Below are 19,895 nucleotides of genomic sequence, written 5' to 3'. Positions count from 1 at the left end.
GTGACAGACCACATAAAGTTACAGAGCCGGGCACCGAGTGCTGAGGAGCATAGTGCATAAAAGTCTCCAACACCCTGCTGACCCAGTAACTGCAGAGCTCCAAACCTCCTCTGGCTTTAACAGCAGCACAAAAACTGTACACCAGGAGCTTCATGGCATGTATGCAAGCCTTTCTTCACCAAGCACAATGTCAAGTGTCAGACGGAGTGGTGTAAAGCACTACCACTGGCCTCTGGAGCAGTGGAAATGTATTCTGTGGAGTGATGAATCACACTTCTCTGTCTGGCAGTCTGACGGATGAGTCTGGGTTTGGCGAATGCCAGGAAAACATTACCTGACTGACTGCATTGTGGCAGCTGTAAAGTTCGGTGGAGGGGGGATTATGGTGTGGGGTTGTTTTTCAGAGACTGGCCAAGGCCCCTTAGTTCCAGTGAAGTGAAATCTTAATGCTTCAGTGGACCAAGACATTTTGGACGATTGTATGCTTTCCACTTCGTGGGAACAGTTTGGGGAAGAACCTTTTCAGTTCCAGCATGACTGAGCCCCAGGGCACAAAGCAGCATCCTTAAAGGCACAGCTGGGTGAGTTTGGTGTGGAAGAACTTGACTGACCCTCACAGAGCCCTGACCTCAATACCATCAAACACCTTTGGGTTGAACTAGAACAGAGATTGTGAGCCAGGCCCTCTCGTCCAACGTCAGTGTCTGACCTCACAAATGCTCTTCTGGACAAATGGGCCAAAATTCCCACAAACTCTCCAAAATCTTGAAGTAAGCTTCCCAGAAGAGTGGAAGCTGTTAGAGCTACAAATGGGACCAACTCCATATTAATGTCTGTGGATTTAGAGTGGGATTCATAAAAGCCCCTATGGGTGTGATGTGTAGGTGTCCCTTTAAAATACTTTTGTCCATATAGTGTGTATTCTATTTTTGTATTTAATATTCAGTTAGGATGTAAAGGACAGAAACAGATTCGAGTTTGGAGTTCATGTTTTCTTACATGCTGAATGCAAACATGGGCTGCTGCATTGTAGTGCACATTTTAACTGTACACAAATTAAAGTACAACAAATGTCCTTGATAGGGCCATTATGTCCTTCACATGCAATGTACTTGAAGCACCTGAACGCTCACAAAGTTGTAGGCTTATTAGTGTTATTTTTACCTCCAAACTGTAATTGTGTATTGGCCTCTACTATAACCAGTCTAGCAAGGACACTCAAGCAATCTCCCTCCAGCCCAGTAATGGCAAGACTGGACCATGAACTGATCTCGTTGAGGTTTCGTCATGAACACTGGAAAAAAAGTCTCTTCCCAAACGTTACATTGTTCAAAAGCCTTGGAGGAAACAGCCCCCTGTTATCTGCACACATGCAAAATGTGACCAATTTGGTTGCTCCAGTTACTATGTTTAGGGTGTAGTAATCTTTGTTTTATCATTGTTTTGATTTCACCTGCGACTGCATTACAACTCCTGGTAGTGCCGTCTGTCCTTTTTGAGCCGTTTATAGCATACAATCATATATCCAGTCGTATGCAAAAGTTTAGGCACCCCGGTCAAATGACATGTATGTTGATTTTCTGTGTGAAGATCACATCCTGTAAAGAGAACACACTGCACGAATCGCAGTTACAGTTGATTTGACGAATTTATCATAGAACATAAAATGTGGTCTGTGCTAAAGTAATATTTATTTATTCATATATTAATATTTCATGTTTTTTCAATATGTAAATGAGCAAAAGCAAATAAATAGACATTGTGCGCTCGAATTTGTAGAACAATGCCATACTTAAGTTTGTTTCCTGTAGATGATTTGTTAACTTATTTTCACTTAAACAGAACATGTGATTTGACCGGTGGTGTTCAAACGTATATATGACTATTATATGTCCACGTGAATAAAATGTATTACATCAACATAATCTTGTCTTTCAGTTCATGTACTTTTGCAATAAGTGTTGATGAAATATGTTTTATTCATGTGGAACTAATTTGGATCTCATTAGAATCAAATCTTGCTACTTTTTCCAGTGGATGTGTATGTAATTCACTGTTTTTTGTAGGTGTTCATTGTAATGAGATGTTAATACAAGTACATGGGTAGAGCAGTGTCAGTGCATGTCAGATCTACGTGTTATTCCTCATTCAGGAAAGGCAGTGAGCAGCTGATGTTGAAGTTGCTGCGTTCGTCCCCTCAGGTGTAGCTATTTCTGTCTGGCTGGCTAACAGAGGCTCCTGCTGGGACAGTTCTGCTTCAGCTATTCCTCCTTTCTCTCATTTCCCTGAAAACTGAATGAACAAAGGAAAGTGGAACGGTACGCTTTGATTAACAAATGACCTCCACACAGCCAGTGTTCTGTGCGCTGCGTGGCTGCGGCCGGTCTCTATCTCCCCCCATGATTGCTGCCTTTCTTACTATTTGCATCTCACCACTCATCTCAACTGCCCCACTTGTGTTACATAGAAAGCTGTGTTTTGCATTTTTTATTGGCTCTGAGCAGCTCAAACTTCCTTTTGTTTTTATCTCTGGTTTGGTTTTTCGTCTCGATTGTCTGGTTTGGTTTGAGTGGGTTTTTTCTGAGTTTCATATTTCCTTGTGTTAATGAGAAAAACACTTTTCTTATCTAAGCACTGTTTCTGCTTCAACCACCTCGCTGTAACACCTTGATAATGCAATTAAAAGCCTCTTCTTCTTTTTCTTCTTCTTCATCTTATTATTATTATTATTGTATTATTAAAGTGAGGACAAGTAAGAATAATACATATACAAAGTCACACAACATAAAGGGAAACAGATAAACCGTGAAGCGTTTGTGAAAGAAACTGGGGCAGGCCAGATATGAAATATTGATTAAATATTTAAAATAAAAACAAACAATCACACATAATAAATTGCAGTAAGTGTGTCAGTGTAATTGGATGAATATGTCTGTGTACGTGTCACGTGCATGCATGTGTGTGAAAATACACTACTGTGCAAAAGTCAGAAACCCTTTGTTTATTTAATTTCCAGTCAAAACAGCAACAAGTCATTCATTTTTCTGAAGAGATTACATGTAAGAAATGCACTTGCATAAGGAAGAGAAAAGGAGTGAAAAAAACAGAAGTTTCCCAAAAGATGATTAAAAGATACAGATTAAAAGAGACCCCTAACAACCACCTGCAAGACCTGGCAGACCACCAAATCTGTCCCCATCAGATAAACAGCACTTAAAGCTTTCATCTTTGAGAGAGGAGAAAATCAAGCTGCTTCAGATCTGAAAACATCCACAGGTGTTTCTGTCCATCCTTCCACTGTGAGAAGACGACTCAGCGCTGTGGGTCTGAAAGGATGTGTAGCTGTCAAGAAGAACCTCACTGAGAAAAGGAGACACAGACAAAACAGAAGAAACTTTGCACAAGAACACTGAAACTGGACATCTGAGATGTGGACTGAAGTTTTATGGACTGATGAGTCTAAAATTATAATTGGGATTACTTGCAAAAATGCATCTTCTAAGAAACGTTGAGAAACTGAAAGCGAGTCTCCTGAAAAGAATGAAAGCTGTAATCAAAAAAATTTACATTTTATTTATTTGTTCTGTGCCCTGCGATGAACTGGCCTGTCCTGGATGTTTCCTGCCTTCTTCCCTGTGAACTCTGGGATAGGCTCCAGCGCCCTTCATGACCTGTAAGTATAAGCAGCCTAGAAGATGGATGGATGGATAGTTGTTCTGCGTTGATGGTTCTGTGTAGTTTGCTACAAAAGTTATTGTCTTCTTTTTTCCTGAATCTAAAAAAGAATTAACTTGTACTTTATGGCAGTTTTGACTGGAAATTAAATAAATGAAGGGTTCTTTCTGAATTTTGCACGGTACTGTATGTATGCAAGTAAATATTTCCCCAGAGACGGTTACCCCCAGCACCCACAGAGAATCTGTCTGATACACTGCCTGTGCAGCTGGATGAGTAGAGTTTCTCACTCTCAGAGTCCTGCTGTGGTTGCCCTCTCTGTGGTTGTTGGGGGGGGAAATCTGGTTTGAGAAGGGCCATTACAGGAGGGCTTGGACTGTGAGGGGGCATAATACACAGAGAGAGTCATGCATAAGTTGGCTAAAGATCAGCTGTAACAGGTGGAGTTGGAGCATTGGGATGATGCTCACAGTCCGTTCATTATGAATGATCCTATAATTCTGTGGTCTCAGATTTTATGTCACTGAAATTCAGCATTTGGATTTTATAAAAGCATTTGGATTTTATTGAGATGTAGTCAATGAATTAAGCTCATTCTATTTATACCCACAGACCTTAATCTGTTTGTGCCTTATGTCGCTTTAGTGTTCATTTCAGGACCTTCTATATTTATGTGTTTTTTATTATTCTATTTTTCTACAATTAGTGTTTATTTTACGATTAGTGTTTAGTGTTTCTTTAATGTCTATTTAAATTCACACTTTTCCTGTTTACTTTCTATTTAATGTTATTGCTACTCCAGTAACGCAATTTCAATACTCTGTATGTCCTGTACATATTGTAGTATTGACAATAAAGCTGACTTGACTTGACTTGAATACGTTTCACTAATCATTGCTTAAGTTCCATTTTTCAGTGATAACTGGTGCTGTTAGAAGTCTTCTGTTTTTTTTAGTTACGTTAATTGCAATACAGATGTTCTAGTCAGCCAAGTCATATGATGAAGTGATGAGGCTGAGTGTTTTGTACAAAAATGTCAACAAATTTTAGGAATTTTCCATAAATCCCAAATTAAATTATCATTAAATCATTAATCATCATTAATCCAGGGAAGTGTCCTATGGATTACCTTGTATTGTATAAATTCGTTAGTAGCTTTGTAGAAGATACTCTTGGAAATGGGAATCCAGACTTCAGCACTGAGCAGAGGCCATAGTTGTAGTCCTATTTTCCTCATGGTAGAGATACTATTTTCTATATTTTAGACTGGAGGGTTTTGGGAAGGAGCTATTAATCGTGTCTGACACAAATGGAGAGATGACTGAACTTCTATATGTGCCCAAAAGTTTGTAGACCCCCACTCTTCCAGCATTTCTTCTGAAATCAAAGATATTAATAGGGAGTTTGTCTCCCTTTGCTGCAGTAACAGCCTATAGGAAGGCTGTTGGAACACTGCTGTGAGGATTTGATTGAGCATTAGTGAGGTCAAGTACTGATGTTGGATGATCAGTTCTAGATCACTCTAACCCACCCCAAAGGTATTGGATGGAGCTCCATTGCTCCAGAGAATGCAGTTCCGCTGCTCCACAGCCCAGTGCTGGGGGGCTTTATTCCCCTCTAACCAATGCTTGGCACTGGACACAGGCTCATGTGCGGCTACTCCAGAGCCTCCCATTCTATTGGCAACGCTTTCCAATAGAAGTGTTTGACCCAGTCCAGGTTTTCATATCAGAGTAATGAGACCAAATAAAATCACAGGAAAAGCAAACTATAAGAATGTCCTGCAGTTACTGCAGATATAGGTTGTGTATATTGGCCTTGTAACACTAACATAGCTTTAACATTTACTTGTTCTTAAGGGGCCTGTTTCATGGATGAATTTCTCTCACTTTTTTGAAATGAAAGACTTGATGCAGTTTTTAAAAGAACCATTCATTCCCCACTGCAACCAGTCTATATATACTTTGAACTCACTTATATTCACCTATTCAGCCTATAACAGTTTATCCCTGCCCATTCACACTGAAGTTATAAAGAGTGTTTCAGCCCAGACTGCAGTTTCAATGAGGCACAATGCAGAGCAGCCAATCAGAACAGAGCAGCTGATCAAAACAAGCTCATTTACAAATATCAGTAACAAAAACAGCCTCTTTAATTCTAATAGATAAAGAGAGCTTTAAACATTGTCAAATAAAATGAATTAGGACTGTTTTCCGTATATGAATCCAATCAAATGTTATAAGTGGACCTCAATGCAAGACAAATGTAGGATGTGGGCGCTTTAAGTAAAATTATGATGGATTTGTATTATAATTGTAATTTTTGCATTTTTAAATGTATATTTTTACTTTTACTAGTATTTCAGTACATTTGTGAGGAAATTAAACTACTTTCTATTCAGTTCAGTTTAGTCCTTCATGACTAGTTAATATAATTTTTGGGTTTAATTTGATTCTGTTTTGTTGGTTCAGTTGCTTCTGCACTGCTTTGCTGTTGCTCATTCCTCTCACTTTGGAGTTTTAGTATCGTGGTGTCCCGCCATTGGCTGCACTGCTGTGGGAGCATGGGAGGCGTGGCCATGCAAAGTCTACAACATGTTATTTTACACCAAAAGTGTCCAAAAAGAGAGCAGAGCTGAACAACTTTAGTTCCTATGCTGATGGACTAAGATGCTGGATGTAATACGTTCAGTTAAACTGCAGTTCTAAAAGTACTGGAGGGGTTTTTAGACCTTATTATTATTATTTTTTACTCCAGTTCTTTTCTACCAAGTTACTTTTACTACTAATTGAGTCATTATTTAAAGGGGGAATCTGCCAATTTTTCAAAATTTCTGCATAATCCAAACCAGGAGTCCCAGTGTCTGCAGAACAAATACAGCCAATTTATTTACCATCCAAAATGACTAGTGAACCTACATATAAAACCTTCAAGTTTTTACATATAATGCTGATTTATATTGTGTCTTTGGTGACTGTTTTGCCTTACAATGCCCTCCATGTGCCTCTCCATCATAAATGTTCTTTAAAAATATGCTTACATCAAAAAACTATCATAAATCTTTTGTCTCAGGCTTCAGGCAGTGCATTCACAACCATTACATGTAATAACTTCCTGTGAGGCAGCTTTTAGGAGCATTTTAACCTTTTCAGACGTCTGGTTCCTATCACCCCTACTGTGAACAACTCTGACTCAGCAAGTTTCTATTGAACACTTTCACATCAAACCACTCTGAATGACTTTGCTTACATCTTAACCATTGAATTATGCAGAAATTTTGGAAAATCAGTGGAGTTCTCCTTTAACTGAAGTTGGACTAATTTTATTACTTGAGTATGGGTTTAGATTAGTGTACACATCTCTGCGTATTAGCACAGAACGTGGGAATAGAAGACCTAGATCCCCTCAGTAAGAGAGCAAGGCCTGACTGCTGTTGGAGGTGTGTCCTTGTGGCATTTCCTACATCCACCCTCCAACTCCTGCGTTGTCCACCCCCCACCCCACCTGCCCTCAAGCACCCAAACCACCACAGAACATTCCCTTTCACTCACAAAGCCTCCAGCACTTCACAGCAGCTTCACATCTCCGCTCAGCTGGAGTTTCTGGACATCTCCGTGACCAGATAAACGCTGAGCAGGTCAGTTCCAGCCAGGTAAGCAAAACTGCAGCCTACAGCTCAGCAGATAGCAGGTGTATCACAGGTGTGATATCTATCTACTCTGTGTACTTTATGTGCGGGTATCCCTAAATGCACCGTTCTGTTTCATTAACGTCCCCTGAAGTGTCCTCCTTAAGTTCTGCTGTTTAAAGTTAAAAGCTTTTATTGTTGGGACTGAAGCAATCAAGGGGAAATTAATATGATTTTTGCTTCGTTAAATCATCAAGATGTAAACAAAGTCATTCAGAGTGGTTTGGTGTGAAATGCTCCGAAACTTACTGAGTCAGAATAGTTCACAGTGGTGCTGATAGGAACCAGACGTCTGATGAGTTTAATGCATCACGGAAAGCTAATACATGAAATGGTTATAAATACTTTGCATGATACTTGAGGCATTGTTTATGATGGATTTATGAGTTTGAGATAGATGATAAACAATTTTGGCTTAAAACATACTTTTTAAAAAACAGATTATTTGTGCAATACATGCTATTTCTGTAGATTTATTCTCTTCATATTACTATTGTGTTAATTAGCATTGTTTACTATTAGTAGTACTCATTATTGCTATTAACTGAAATATTCCACAAATAGTTTATGCTTTTAAAAATGAAAGTATGAAAAGGGCTCTTTGGTGTGATGCCATTGGAAAACCTTTTGGTTCTCTAAATAATCTTTCAATGGATGGTTCTTTAAAGAACGTTTATAAAGGAGATATGTTATAAAGAATATTTTTAAAGTTTTAAAGAACCTCCACATAATGTAAAGATTCTATACAAATTAATTTTTTTTTTTTTTTTTTTGCTTCCAATAATACATTCAAGTCAAGAACCAATTCAAAGTATACTGTTGGTTTACTCATTATTATTGAGCTATATAAATAATGTCTATTATGTATGGTGCTTGTATGTAGAGTGCTTAGTTACATGTATTGTATAACACAAATACATAATTTTGTAAATATCACCATATTTTACATTTATTTTATTTGATTAAAATAAAAAACATATACACACAATTCAATTATCCAGCACAATATTGAATTATGTTCAGCTGGAATAGACAGCAGGATCTGTATTAAGTGTCAGTATTTATCTCAGTGGTGAGAGCCGATGTTTTGTCAGTGAAACCTTTTATAACATTAGTATAAATACAAATAAACATAAATGCAGTAAAATGTAACAAAAATACTTTTAATCAGTGAAGTTATGAACGTGTTGGTTGGAAGAACACAAGTTTGGTTCCTGACTTGTTGCTGCACTGCAGCCATCGCATGGATTTATTCAGTTCCATCAGCAGCGCCTGATTTAATTTAATGAAGGATTGACTAGATAAACTTGACGAGAGCTTTGGAAGTGGTTAAGCTAACTCACTCACTCACTCACTCACATCAAATCACAGTCTATTATTTATTTGTTCCTTACTGTAATTGTAATGTTTTTATATACAAAACATATATTTTTTATATATAAAACATATATACTGTTATATATATACAGTTTTAAAGAAAAGTAGAAACTTTAGAAACATGTTGTATAAATTTAATTTTAGAATTTCAGAATTTGGTGTTGTATACCCTTTTCTTGCTCAATGACAGCGTGCACTCAAGCTTGCATGGACTCCACAAGTTTGGGCAAAAGCCTCTGATGAGTAAAAGTGTGTTATTGTGTATAAATTGTATAAATTTGTATTAGTACCTAGAAATAGTGCAAAATATTAAATATTTCTTCATTTAATTTGTTTACTTTTTTCAGAATTCTTATACATCATATATATGTATGTATACCATATCTATATATATATATATGTTAATTGTCTAACTTTATGTGTTGATGTTTAATGCACAGCACCTGATAAGTATTCCTTCCACTAATTTAAACAACCTATTGACCATAGCAGGTGAGAGGATTTTGTCCATGGAGGCCACCATAGAGCAGTCGCGCTGGGTGTCGCAGCCACTGATGCCCTCTGAGCTGGCGGTCAGTTACCCATCTGATGTTGCCTATTTGTCCCACACTGAGGAGGACTCAGCCTTCCCCAGCATGGAGTCTGAGTACAGCCTGCCCTCCCTCTTCTCCAACCCCATCCACAGCCGCAGCACCACAGCATACAGACACAGCCCAGGTCAGCACTCCATACAAATCAAACATGTTTTGTTTATATTTTTCTCTCAAACACAGGTATATCTGACTCTGTCCAGTATTAACCTATTTACCACTTAAAATCCCAGGCTTATTACATACTGAGGCTTATTATTCAGTGTGTAATAAAACTTGGGGCCTGTCGGAGGGCCCTGGCCATTTAAGGGGCTAATCTGAAAGGGTCCATATGTGGGCAGCTCCTCACTCTCATAGCTACATCACATACAAATCAGTTTCATTGTAGTTACTGAATAACAAACCAATAGTTAAAGGGCTTAAGATGTCCCCTGAGGCCTTATTTACCAGTTTCCGGTTTCTGATAGAGCACTTAAAGTTATCTTTGGGTTGATATTTGTCTGATTGGGCTGTGTAGTGATACTGACTGTGCTTTAACACATGACTGATATTGTAGAGTCTGATTCGCAGACCCGCATCTAAAGTCGTGAAGGGTCTCAACACTCCGCAGTTTAGTTTTCTTTCTCATCAAATTCATCTCATTCTTCTCCCGTGTTTAATCAATCCGTTGCTGCCACTCTGGTTCCAATAACATACAAAAGCACAAGTGCTTCAAATGACGTATTGGGCATTTTTTTAAATGTGTTTAATTTAATTTTAATATATTAAAGTTGTTAAGAAAGCATAATCATTTATTATTGTAATAATAGGTTACTCATCTATTAACCCCTAACATGGCCAAGTTTTATTACACCTTTCTATAAACTAAGAATAGCTCAACCAGTTTGCATTGACATTCCTGTTGTTACTAAATAATAAGCCTTAGTATGCAATAATCGGGGGATTAAGGGGTTAACTTTTAGTGATTTCTGTATATTATACATCATACATATTAATGTTATTGTATATAATGTTTGTATTGTATTAAAACATCAATCTAAAACAATTATATAATGTTACTGTAGCTTTTTGTCAGTATTGATTATTATTATTAATAATTATAATTACTGTTCTTAATCAGAAATACTGTCAAATACTATTAGTTTCTATCGGCTATTCACATGTATCTCTCTCTCTCTCTCTCTCTCTCTCTCTCTCTCTCTCTCTCTCTCTCTCTCTCAGTTCGGCAAGTGTACTCCTCTTCTTTTCTGAGTGGTCTGCCGTGGCTAGACAGTTCTGCTGGTCACTCTCTCTCTTCTGCCCCGTACCCATCACCCCCAGGCTCCTGGCATAGCAGTGCCTTCACAAAGACACCTGTGCATCCCCACAGCTCCTCCACCTCCCCACCTTACCACACGACTGTCCCTCTGTCCTCTGTTAAAGTGCCCCGTCCTGAGCTGCACTCACCCAGCCCGGACTGCAAGGAGAACCTGCGACTGCAGGACGCAGTGAAGGGTGAGAGGGTCAGTCCTGCAGGGGGCGCCCTGGGGCTCGGGGGCGCTTACACCCTGAACCACCCCACTGCTGGGATGTACACACACACTCCACCTCAGTCACATGCACATTCCCTGGGTCACTACAGTTCCTATGGAAACCTGGGTCAGGATTTTAGCGGCACTACCCTCTACTCACCTTCATCCTTTTCACCGAAACTGCGCGGCAAGATGAGGCTTTCTCCCACAGGTGATTTACATTAGTGTTGTAGTCTGTCCTGTGTGGATTCACTGGTACATTATAAATTACATTAATTACTTTTTTTGAATTGAATTCAATTGTATTGAATTTACTGTCAGTATTGATGCTCTATATATGTATTTTATGCACTCTTGCTTTTGTTTTTGGTCACAGAGACGCGAGAATGTGTTAACTGCGGAGCCACTGCGACCCCTCTGTGGAGAAGGGATGGTACTGGCCACTACCTGTGCAATGCCTGCGGACTGTACCACAAAATGAATGGACAGAATAGGCCCCTCATTCGGCCCAAGAAGAGACTGGTATGGCATATCAAAATCAGAGCCAGAATCCAAGTTAGAGGCAGAGACAAAGACAGAATCAGAATCAAAATTAGAGCCAAAATCAGAATCTGACTTAGAATCAGAGTCTGAATCAGAGTCTGCATTAAAATCAGAATCAGAGGGAGAATCATAATCTGAATTAGAATCAAAGTCTGAGTCGAATTGAGAATCGGAAACTGAATTAGGAGTGGTGTCAGAGTCAGAATCAGAGTCAGATTCAGAGTCAGAGGAAGAGTTAGAATCAGAATCGGAATTAAAATAAGAATCAGAATGAAAATTAGAATCTAAATCAGAGTCTGAATCAGAATCTGCATTAAAAACAGAGTGAAAGGGAGAATTAGAATCAGAATTACAGTCAACGTGAGAGTCCGAATCACAAGCAGAATATGAATTAGAATTGGTGTCAGAGTTAGAATCTGAGTCAGAGGAAGAGTTAAAATCAGGATCTAAATTAGAATCGGAATCAGACTTAAAACAAGAATCAGAATGTACAAGGAATTAAATCATTGCAGGGCATGTGTAGCTGAAGCAATGAATCATAAAAGTATTACATAAAATCCAATTATGCATTCATTCATTTTTGCCCCCTCTAACTTATTTCTCTGTTTCTCTTCCTCTCATTCACTCTCTGTCTCCCTCTCTCCCTCTCTCTCCTTCACTCACCGTCTGTCTCTCCGTCCTGCTGCAGGTGGTCAGTAAGCGGGCAGGCACTCAGTGTGCTAACTGCCAGACCAGCACCACCACACTGTGGAGACGCAATGCTAACGGGGAGCCTGTGTGTAACGCCTGCGGCCTTTACTTCAAACTACACAATGTAAGAGCTGCTCCTGGACACAGTTACAGAACCTCATATATCAAGTCTGCTTTACAACACCTGTCCCCTTTCTGCATTAGGCAAAGTTATTTACCACGCTAACAAATTTTCAGAAGAAATACTGTCTGAAGGAATACAGACGAGTTCCCTCAGTGGGTTTGTCAGAATTTACAACTGTGTTACTCAATCCAGTCGTCTGGGCCCACCAGACACTTCTCATTTTTAGTAGGGAATAGTGATTAGGGACCATTTCGGTTCTCAATAACAATATTCTATATAGCCCTCCAATGTAGGGGGTAGTGATTAGGGACAATTTGTTCCCATTAATAATGTTCCATACAGTGCTGCAGTGTAGGGAATAGTGATTTAGGGACCATTTCTGTTCCCTATGATAGTGTTCTATATAGTGCTCTGATGTAGGGAATAGTGATTAGAGAACCATTTCTGTTCTCTACAATAGTGCTCTATATAATTATTTTCCGATATAGGGAATAGAGATTAGTGGACAATTTCTGTCCTTATAATAGTGATCTGCATACTGATTTTCCAGTGTAGGGAATTTTGATCAGGGGACCATTTCAGTTACCTATAGTAGTGTTCTGTAAAGTAATTTTTCAATGTATAGAAATTAGGGGGCAATTTCTGTTCCTATAATAGTGTTCTATATAGTGCTTCAAAGTAGTGAATAGTGATCAGGGACCACTTCCATTCCTATAATAGTGTTCTATATAGTGCTTCAAAGTAGTGAATAGTGATCAGGGACCACTTCCATTCCTATAATAGTGTTCTATATAATGCTTCAAAGTAAGGAATAGTGATCAGGGACTATTTCTGTTACTATAATAGTGTTCTACATAGTGCTTTGAAGTAGGGAATGGTGATCAGGGACCATTTCTGTTCCTTATATTAGTGTATCCCTATGTACAGAGCTCCTGATTTCATGTAGAGAATAGTGATTAGGGATTAGTATCTGCCTGTGGAAACAAGGAAAGACTTTGAGCTGGATTTTGTGGACTTAAACAGATTCTCACAGATAAGTGGGGGTTACATTGCACAGGCACTATTTGAAATGATGTATAATGAAATGTTTTGACAACTGCCTGTAGCTAAATTCACTCAATAGACACACTTGCACTTAAAGTAGATATTAGGTAGATAGAAATACAGATATAGACATAGCTAGATATACCAAAACCTAGTTTTGATCACATTTCCATGATATCAATGCTGAGCACTACATACTAACACAAAAACTGAGTGATATTGTTTTTACATTGTTGGTAGTCATGAAAGAAGGAGGGCTCCTATATCCCAATTTAACCCCTGCCTGTAACCCCTCTATCCTCACCAGGTGAACCGACCTCTCACTATGAAGAAAGAAGGGATCCAGACGCGGAACCGTAAGGTGTCCAGCAAGAGCAGAAAGGGCAGGAAGGGCGTCGGAGTGGAGCTTGACCCGTTCTCTGAGTCCACTAAAGTCCCCGGGTCTGAGCAGCCCGTAGACTCCTTCATGCTGGGGTCCGGGGCTCTGGGGCCTTACAGCCACACCCCTCACACCATGGGCCCCTCCCAGACCCTTCACACCCCTGCACACCTGTCCTACCCGTACCACCCAGCTGCTACCATCCTGTCCAGCATGGGCTGATGACTTCATGACCTTGGATGGAAAAATGGACTTGTTAGGAACATAAGCCCACCAGCAAGTGATTTACAGTCAAGACACTGTGGAGGACAAATCAGTCCTTTAACTGTGAAAGAATTTTGTCTTCATGTTTTTCTGTCCAGTTTTTTGTATTTACTATCATTTCTTTTAGTATCAGTGTGGGTAAATGTGAAGGATGTTTTTTTTTTACATTTATTAATATCTATTCTTGATGGAAACACTTTGTGCACTCTGTTTTATAGACTTTATAGCATATTCACTGTTTGGGATTATTATAGTTGCCTTTGTAATGAAAAACACATAGAATGTGAATAATGTATATGTCTCCAGTGTTGGGATGCAATGTTTTTTCAGTCTTCCTCTCTCTCTGTAATAGCACTAACAAAGATGCTGTGACATTTTAAAATTCAAAACAGTTTAACCAGCCATGCATTTAGCACAAGACAGTCATTTCAATAAAATGGCATTTCTGAGCACGACCACATTTCCAACGCCTTTCTGCCATTGTGGTTTAGGCCTCTGTGTGGCTCCTTTGTGATGGCGAGAGCTTTAATTACTCGGACTGTAGATCAGCAGCAGTGAGTATGCAAATCTCTCACTTTCCATAGAGCGGGGGAGTGTGCCAGCGGCCCAGAGAGAGCGATACGCCCCACGGGATTCAAATCAGTGGCTTTATGGAAACAGTAGAACGCTCAAACGAACCCCTTCAGCGCTCATCTTGTGCCAAATGTTCAGTCCACTGCACAAGAACACAATAACTGAGCGTTACATCCTTGACATGTAAATGGCACTTCAGTGGGCATTATAGTTCGAATTATAGTTCAGGTATAACTTACACCTTATGATCATGATAAAAGATAGCATGGAATAGAAAATGTACCAATTACTGTGAAATCTGAGTGAAATAAACATCTTTTTTTTCAAAATGCCGGCATAATTAAATGGTTAAGATGTAAACAAAGTAATTTAGAGGTTTGTCAGAATTGTTCAGAGTACAATTCTTCAGTATTATAATATTTTGCTGTGGTTGTAAGAATATTATATTTTTTATACTTGTTTAAAGTAATTTTACCAAGTAAAATTATCTCACTATATTGGCAGGTAATTTTATTTGTTTCAAGCATGTTTCTTAAAACAAGCCGAATTATCTGCCACTATAGTGCGATAACTTAAAATTACTCAAAACAAGCGAACAATATCTTGAAATAAGCTTACAACAATCTCAAAATGAGAAATATTAGATATATAGACTACATTTAAGACCATTTTACTTGCCAATAAACATTTTTTGCAGTGTAACGGTCATGGGAAACAGACATTACTACAAAAATGGTCATGAATACTTTACCTGATGCCTGAGACACTGTTTTACACCAGTTTTAAGATAACATGTTGGTATAAAACATATGTTTCAAATGGATTCATGGCAGAGTGGTTCATGCAGGGTGTTGTAAGGCTCACTGGCCATTATGGATAGCAAATAAAATGGCTATTTTTGTGTTGTTCCTATCACCACCACTGTGAAGGAATCAGTAAATTTCTCTAGAACGTAGCATTTCATACCAAACCACTCTGAATGACTTTGCTTATATCTCAACTATAATATTAGGAATTTTGGAATATTGGTGGAATTCCCCTTTAACACAGTGGAAGAAGTATTAATATTATAGTACTGCACTGACATAAAGGCAACCTAATTGGAGACAAAAAGAGGAAAGATTACATCTATTCAGTTTCTATAGAGAAACAAATCTTCTAAAAGCTGTCTGAACCGTCTTTCTGCCTCAGCCTCGCTTTACCACAGATTCACAACTCACATGTTTCAGTACAGTTCAAGTACAGTGAAGCTGTTTTTTTTCACCAGTGCCAGTATCTCTAGTCCTCTTCCAGGGACAGCTTCCAATTCCATTCTAATAACACCTCAACTAAGTAAATAAGGCTTTTGGGATCATACTAACCCCTTACAGGTGAATTCCACTGATTTTTCAAAATGTGTTGAGATGTTAACAAAGTCATTCAGAGTGGTTTGGTCTGAAATGGTTCATTGTAGAGAAATGTATGAAATCAGATTTCTTTACAGTGGTGGTGATGGGAGCCAGGGGTCACCATGTCTACAACACAAATATAGCCATTTTATTTACTATCCAAAACCACCAGTAAACCTTTACGTGTCTTCTGTTTTCTTTTGTGTACAATGTTGATAAAAGTTAGTGGTAAATCTAAAGAAAAGATCGCTTTGGGTACTATTTTGCTTTGTAATTCCTTATAAGTACCAATCTGCCATGAAAATAGTAAAGTATTTTGGACAAAAACCTTATTACAGACCTATCGTAAAACAATGTTTAGGACATCAGGCAGCGTATTTTGTACTCATTTCATGTAATAACTTTCTGTGAGGGAGCTTTTAGAGGCTTTCTCTGGCTTCTATCACCACCATTGTGAACAATCCTGACTCTGCATGTTTCTCTAGAACAGTGTTTCATATCAAACCACTCTGAATGACTTTGTTTACATCTGAACCATTTAAGCATGAAAAATGGGTGGAATTATCCTTTAATGAGCAGGCTCAATGTTATGGATTATTATTAGTAACTACTGTAAAACTAATACATAATTGAGAGTGAGATTGAGGTGTTGAAGTGTGTGAACTTTGAGTTGAATAGACACGAGTGGGATTCTTTAATGAAGATGAGTGACTTAATCATGTATATAGAATCAAGCTCATTAAGTAACACTGCAAAATGATACAGGTTGAAATATTAGGTACTCTATCAAAAGAGAGTACATCCTTTTTTCATACTATTTCCTTTTTTTACTATAAGAGCACTAGAACAAGCCCACATCTGGAAAGTTTGCCCGAAATTCCAGAAACGTCATAATATTTCTCTCTATCTCAAAGACTGTACTGCTGAAAATGATAAGAAAATGAGACATATATGACCTATTAAAACCCATTTCTCATTTCTCTCAGTATTTCAGCTTCCTCTAATTCACTCTGTTCACTCTACAGACAGGTTTACTCTACACTCAGCTCTGCAGGGATGCTTGATTCTTGGCCAAAAAGGGGCAATGACCTGGACAGGGAAGTCACAGCCTCACCAACCCCAACAGTCTTCCTTTCCTCATTTCTCCCTTTCTGTCCCCTCCCTCCATCTGTTTCACTCTTTCAGCGTTGACCACACTGCTCAACTCTTCGGGCCTCTGCTGGAACCCCATTGTGCAACGCAGGCAGCTTTTTGGTTTTCCGGAGTCTCTGAAAAAAAAAATGTAGAAGGGAAGGAGAGATGCTTCAGCGATGGCATGGGCCCCTGATGGCTTGTTTTTTCAAGGTGCCACGCGAGTCACATCTCTCTCTGGTTTCTGTTGCTGGCTTCCTCCGTTCGGGGTGAACCGGGTTTATCTGGGTGGCCAAACGAGCGGGAAATGGAGCAGAATGACACGTGGAGATTAGCAACCACAGGCCAGGTCCAGCCGACAGAAGGGCACGACCGTTAGAGCTCCTTCGCTCGCTCTGTCACCTACCCCTGTCATACACACACACACACACACACACACTTACACACAAATACATGAACTTTGTTACACTGTCACTATCAGAGGCTCATAGACACACAGCCATTTAGCCCCAAACAGTGAAAACAAGTGGCTAGTTGTAATCCACTATTGCTCTTGACCTCCTGACCTTTAACACATTTTGACCTGCAATAACCTCAGAAAAGAGTACGTTGGTTCAGATTTACACTGGACAGGCTAAATTGATATTATTCATCAAATCACATAGTTATGTCAGCCTCTGAACTGAAAAGTTAGACTTTTTCATGCTATTAATAAACGCATAATTCAATGTTTTCCAGCTCTTCCAGTCCTGTAGTGCAGTGTTTCTCAGCCCTGGACCTGGAGGCCCACTGCCCTGCGCAATTTAGTGCTTGTCCTGCTTTAACACACCCACTTTAGCTCAATAATGAGTTGTTAATGAGCTGATTAGTTGGATTAGGTGTGTTGGGAGCAGGGAAAACAGGGCAAGTGCAGGGCGATGGGCCTCCAGGACCAGGGTTGAGAAACACTGCTGCAGTGCACCTGCACTGGACAGTTCTGTGCTCTCAGCTTGGAAACACCCAAATGAACTCAGAAGGGCTTCATCATTTACTAACACAAACAGTGCAGTAGGTTACATTCTACATTCTTCTTCTTACCCACAGCAACTTATTGTTTAGTCTTGTTATAGAAGTGGGCAAACATAGCATAAGGAGTCTTGCTCAAAGACTCTTACTGTGCCTGCCCAAGTGGGGAATCGAAACCCAGTCAGGTGCATGGAGGTCAGTGGTACTGCTGCCCACCACGCTACACCAACTGCACAAAACTGGCTAAGGAAAAACGCTATTAAAACGGATCTCTGCTTGCTTAGTGTGTCTGACTGTAAGGTCAGGAGGTCAAGGTGCAAAGAGAAGTGACACACTGCTTGCTATATATTCACAACTCTCATAAAATGAAATATACTCACTGTTCCTTGCATACAAAATGACATAGAGTGAGTATTCATTGTGTTATAAACCCTAAACAATATTTTTTCTATTATTATTATTGTTATTACTTTTGTTATTGTTATTATTGTTATTATTATTAGAAATGTATGGTGCTGTCAAGTTGTGTCCGACTCCTGCTGACCACATGGATAGTGTATCTCCACAACGTCCTGTCTTCTGTTCGGGCCTTCAGGCTTCTGAATGGCTGATTCATGTTTACTCTGATTGGATCCATCCCTGTTGTTGTTGGTCATTCTCTTCTAAGCACAATGGTATTTTCCAGTGAATCAGTTCTTCTCAGAATACGTCCAAAATAAGAGCTTCAGTTTGGTTGTCTGGGTTTCGAGTGAGAGGTGAGGCTTGATTGTTTTGAGGATCCACTCATTTTTTTCTTTGCCATCCAAAGTTCTAAAGTCTTCACCAACACCAAAGTTCAAAGGTATCTATATTTTTCCAGTCTCTCACCTTTACTACCAGCTTTCATATCCATAAAGAACCACAGATCAGACCACAGCCATTGCGTTTGAAGATCTTTTCAAGCTTCTTCATCCTTGTTCTGCCGAGTGGTGAGTGCATATTTCTTGAGTGCTGGGTCCTCTGTTGTTCATAATTGACCTGAATAGGCAAAAGCTGTCCACCTTTTCCACATCTTTTCCATCAGATAGTAGGGTTAGCAGTTTTTCCTGTTGTCATAACCTCAGTCTTCTTCATACTGAGCTGAAGACCCATTTTTTACTCTGTTCTTTAATCTTCCTTATAAGGGCCTTCAGGTCTTCCAGATTTTCCACTGAGTGTTGTATCATCTGTATATCAAAGGTTACTGATGTTTCTTGCATGGATCCTGAATCCTCCATCATCTTCAACTATTGAGCCCTTCCTACGAAAAACCATATATTAACCATTCCAGCTTTTTTTTTTGGATTGTAACTTATTTTTGTGCTCTATTTTATTTTGTACTTTAAAAAGCTATACTTAATTTACATTTTAGTGCTCCCTTTACTTTAGGTACAGGCCATCAAATTATGCCATACCATGCTTATATGAATTTTACAAAAAAAAAAACAAAACAAAAAAACACAAATACTGTTTTTCATTGCAAGGGTTGTTTAATAAAGGATAACAGGCCAGTTTCCTAGACGTGGATTAATTTACATCTCAGAATAAACTGCAGTGCAAATGGTGAATCAATATTTACACTAGTTTTAGTCCTGATCTGGCTCTGGGAAACTGGCCCAGTGAGACATTCCTATATTCACATCTTGCTGGTAACATTAATTTCTATTTGTCTGTCAATCAGCTTGTCAAAATATGAAAAAAATGAGCAACGTCTGCCTTTCTGTGCGTACAAGACTACGTAATTTTTAACTACATTAAAAATATTAATCAAAAATGTATAATGAAAAGTGCCAGTAGGGTTTCTTTCGTTTGTTGTTGTTTTTATTGGGGTAACAGCGACACCGTGTGGTTATGTAAGGCCGTTGCAGCCAGACGTCATCCGCTCGCGCCCACTG

At 39.1% G+C, this 19,895-nt stretch overlaps 1 protein-coding gene across 2 annotated transcripts; it reads left to right on the top strand.

Annotated features, from left to right (window-relative positions):
- The first annotated feature begins 7,223 nt into the window (after positions 1–7,223).
- gata1b (GATA binding protein 1b) lies at positions 7,224–14,644 on the top strand. 2 transcript variants are annotated; one of them, XM_036579475.1, is made up of 6 exons: positions 7,224–7,327; positions 9,233–9,457; positions 10,552–11,052; positions 11,218–11,363; positions 12,073–12,198; positions 13,550–14,644. In XM_036579475.1, exons 2-6 carry the CDS (start codon positions 9,250–9,252, stop codon positions 13,841–13,843), a joined length of 1,275 nt encoding a protein of 424 aa, XP_036435368.1. In that variant the 5' UTR covers positions 7,224–7,327; positions 9,233–9,249; the 3' UTR covers positions 13,844–14,644. The 2 variants fall into 2 exon arrangements, with proteins under 2 accessions (XP_036435368.1, XP_036435366.1); XM_036579473.1 differs by having other exon boundaries at positions 7,226–7,327; positions 9,230–9,457.
- The last annotated feature ends 5,251 nt before the right edge of the window (positions 14,645–19,895 follow it).

This window comes from Colossoma macropomum, unplaced genomic scaffold (genome assembly GCF_904425465.1).
Source record: "Colossoma macropomum unplaced genomic scaffold, Colossoma_macropomum, whole genome shotgun sequence".
Lineage (NCBI taxonomy): Eukaryota > Metazoa > Chordata > Actinopteri > Characiformes > Serrasalmidae > Colossoma > Colossoma macropomum.
This window is presented reverse-complemented; position numbering and strand designations above follow the sequence as displayed.

Bases quoted from the DNA above. Each gene is read 5' to 3' on its own strand.
- gata1b (XM_036579475.1), top strand. From the start codon at position 9,250: ATGGAGGCCACCATAGAGCAGTCGCGCTGGGTGTCGCAGCCACTGATG. The intron at 11,053-11,217 runs GTGATTTACATT...TTTTGGTCACAG, and splicing joins GATGAGGCTTTCTCCCACAG to AGACGCGAGAATGTGTTAAC. The intron at 12,199-13,549 runs GTAAGAGCTGCT...TATCCTCACCAG, and splicing joins TTTACTTCAAACTACACAAT to GTGAACCGACCTCTCACTAT.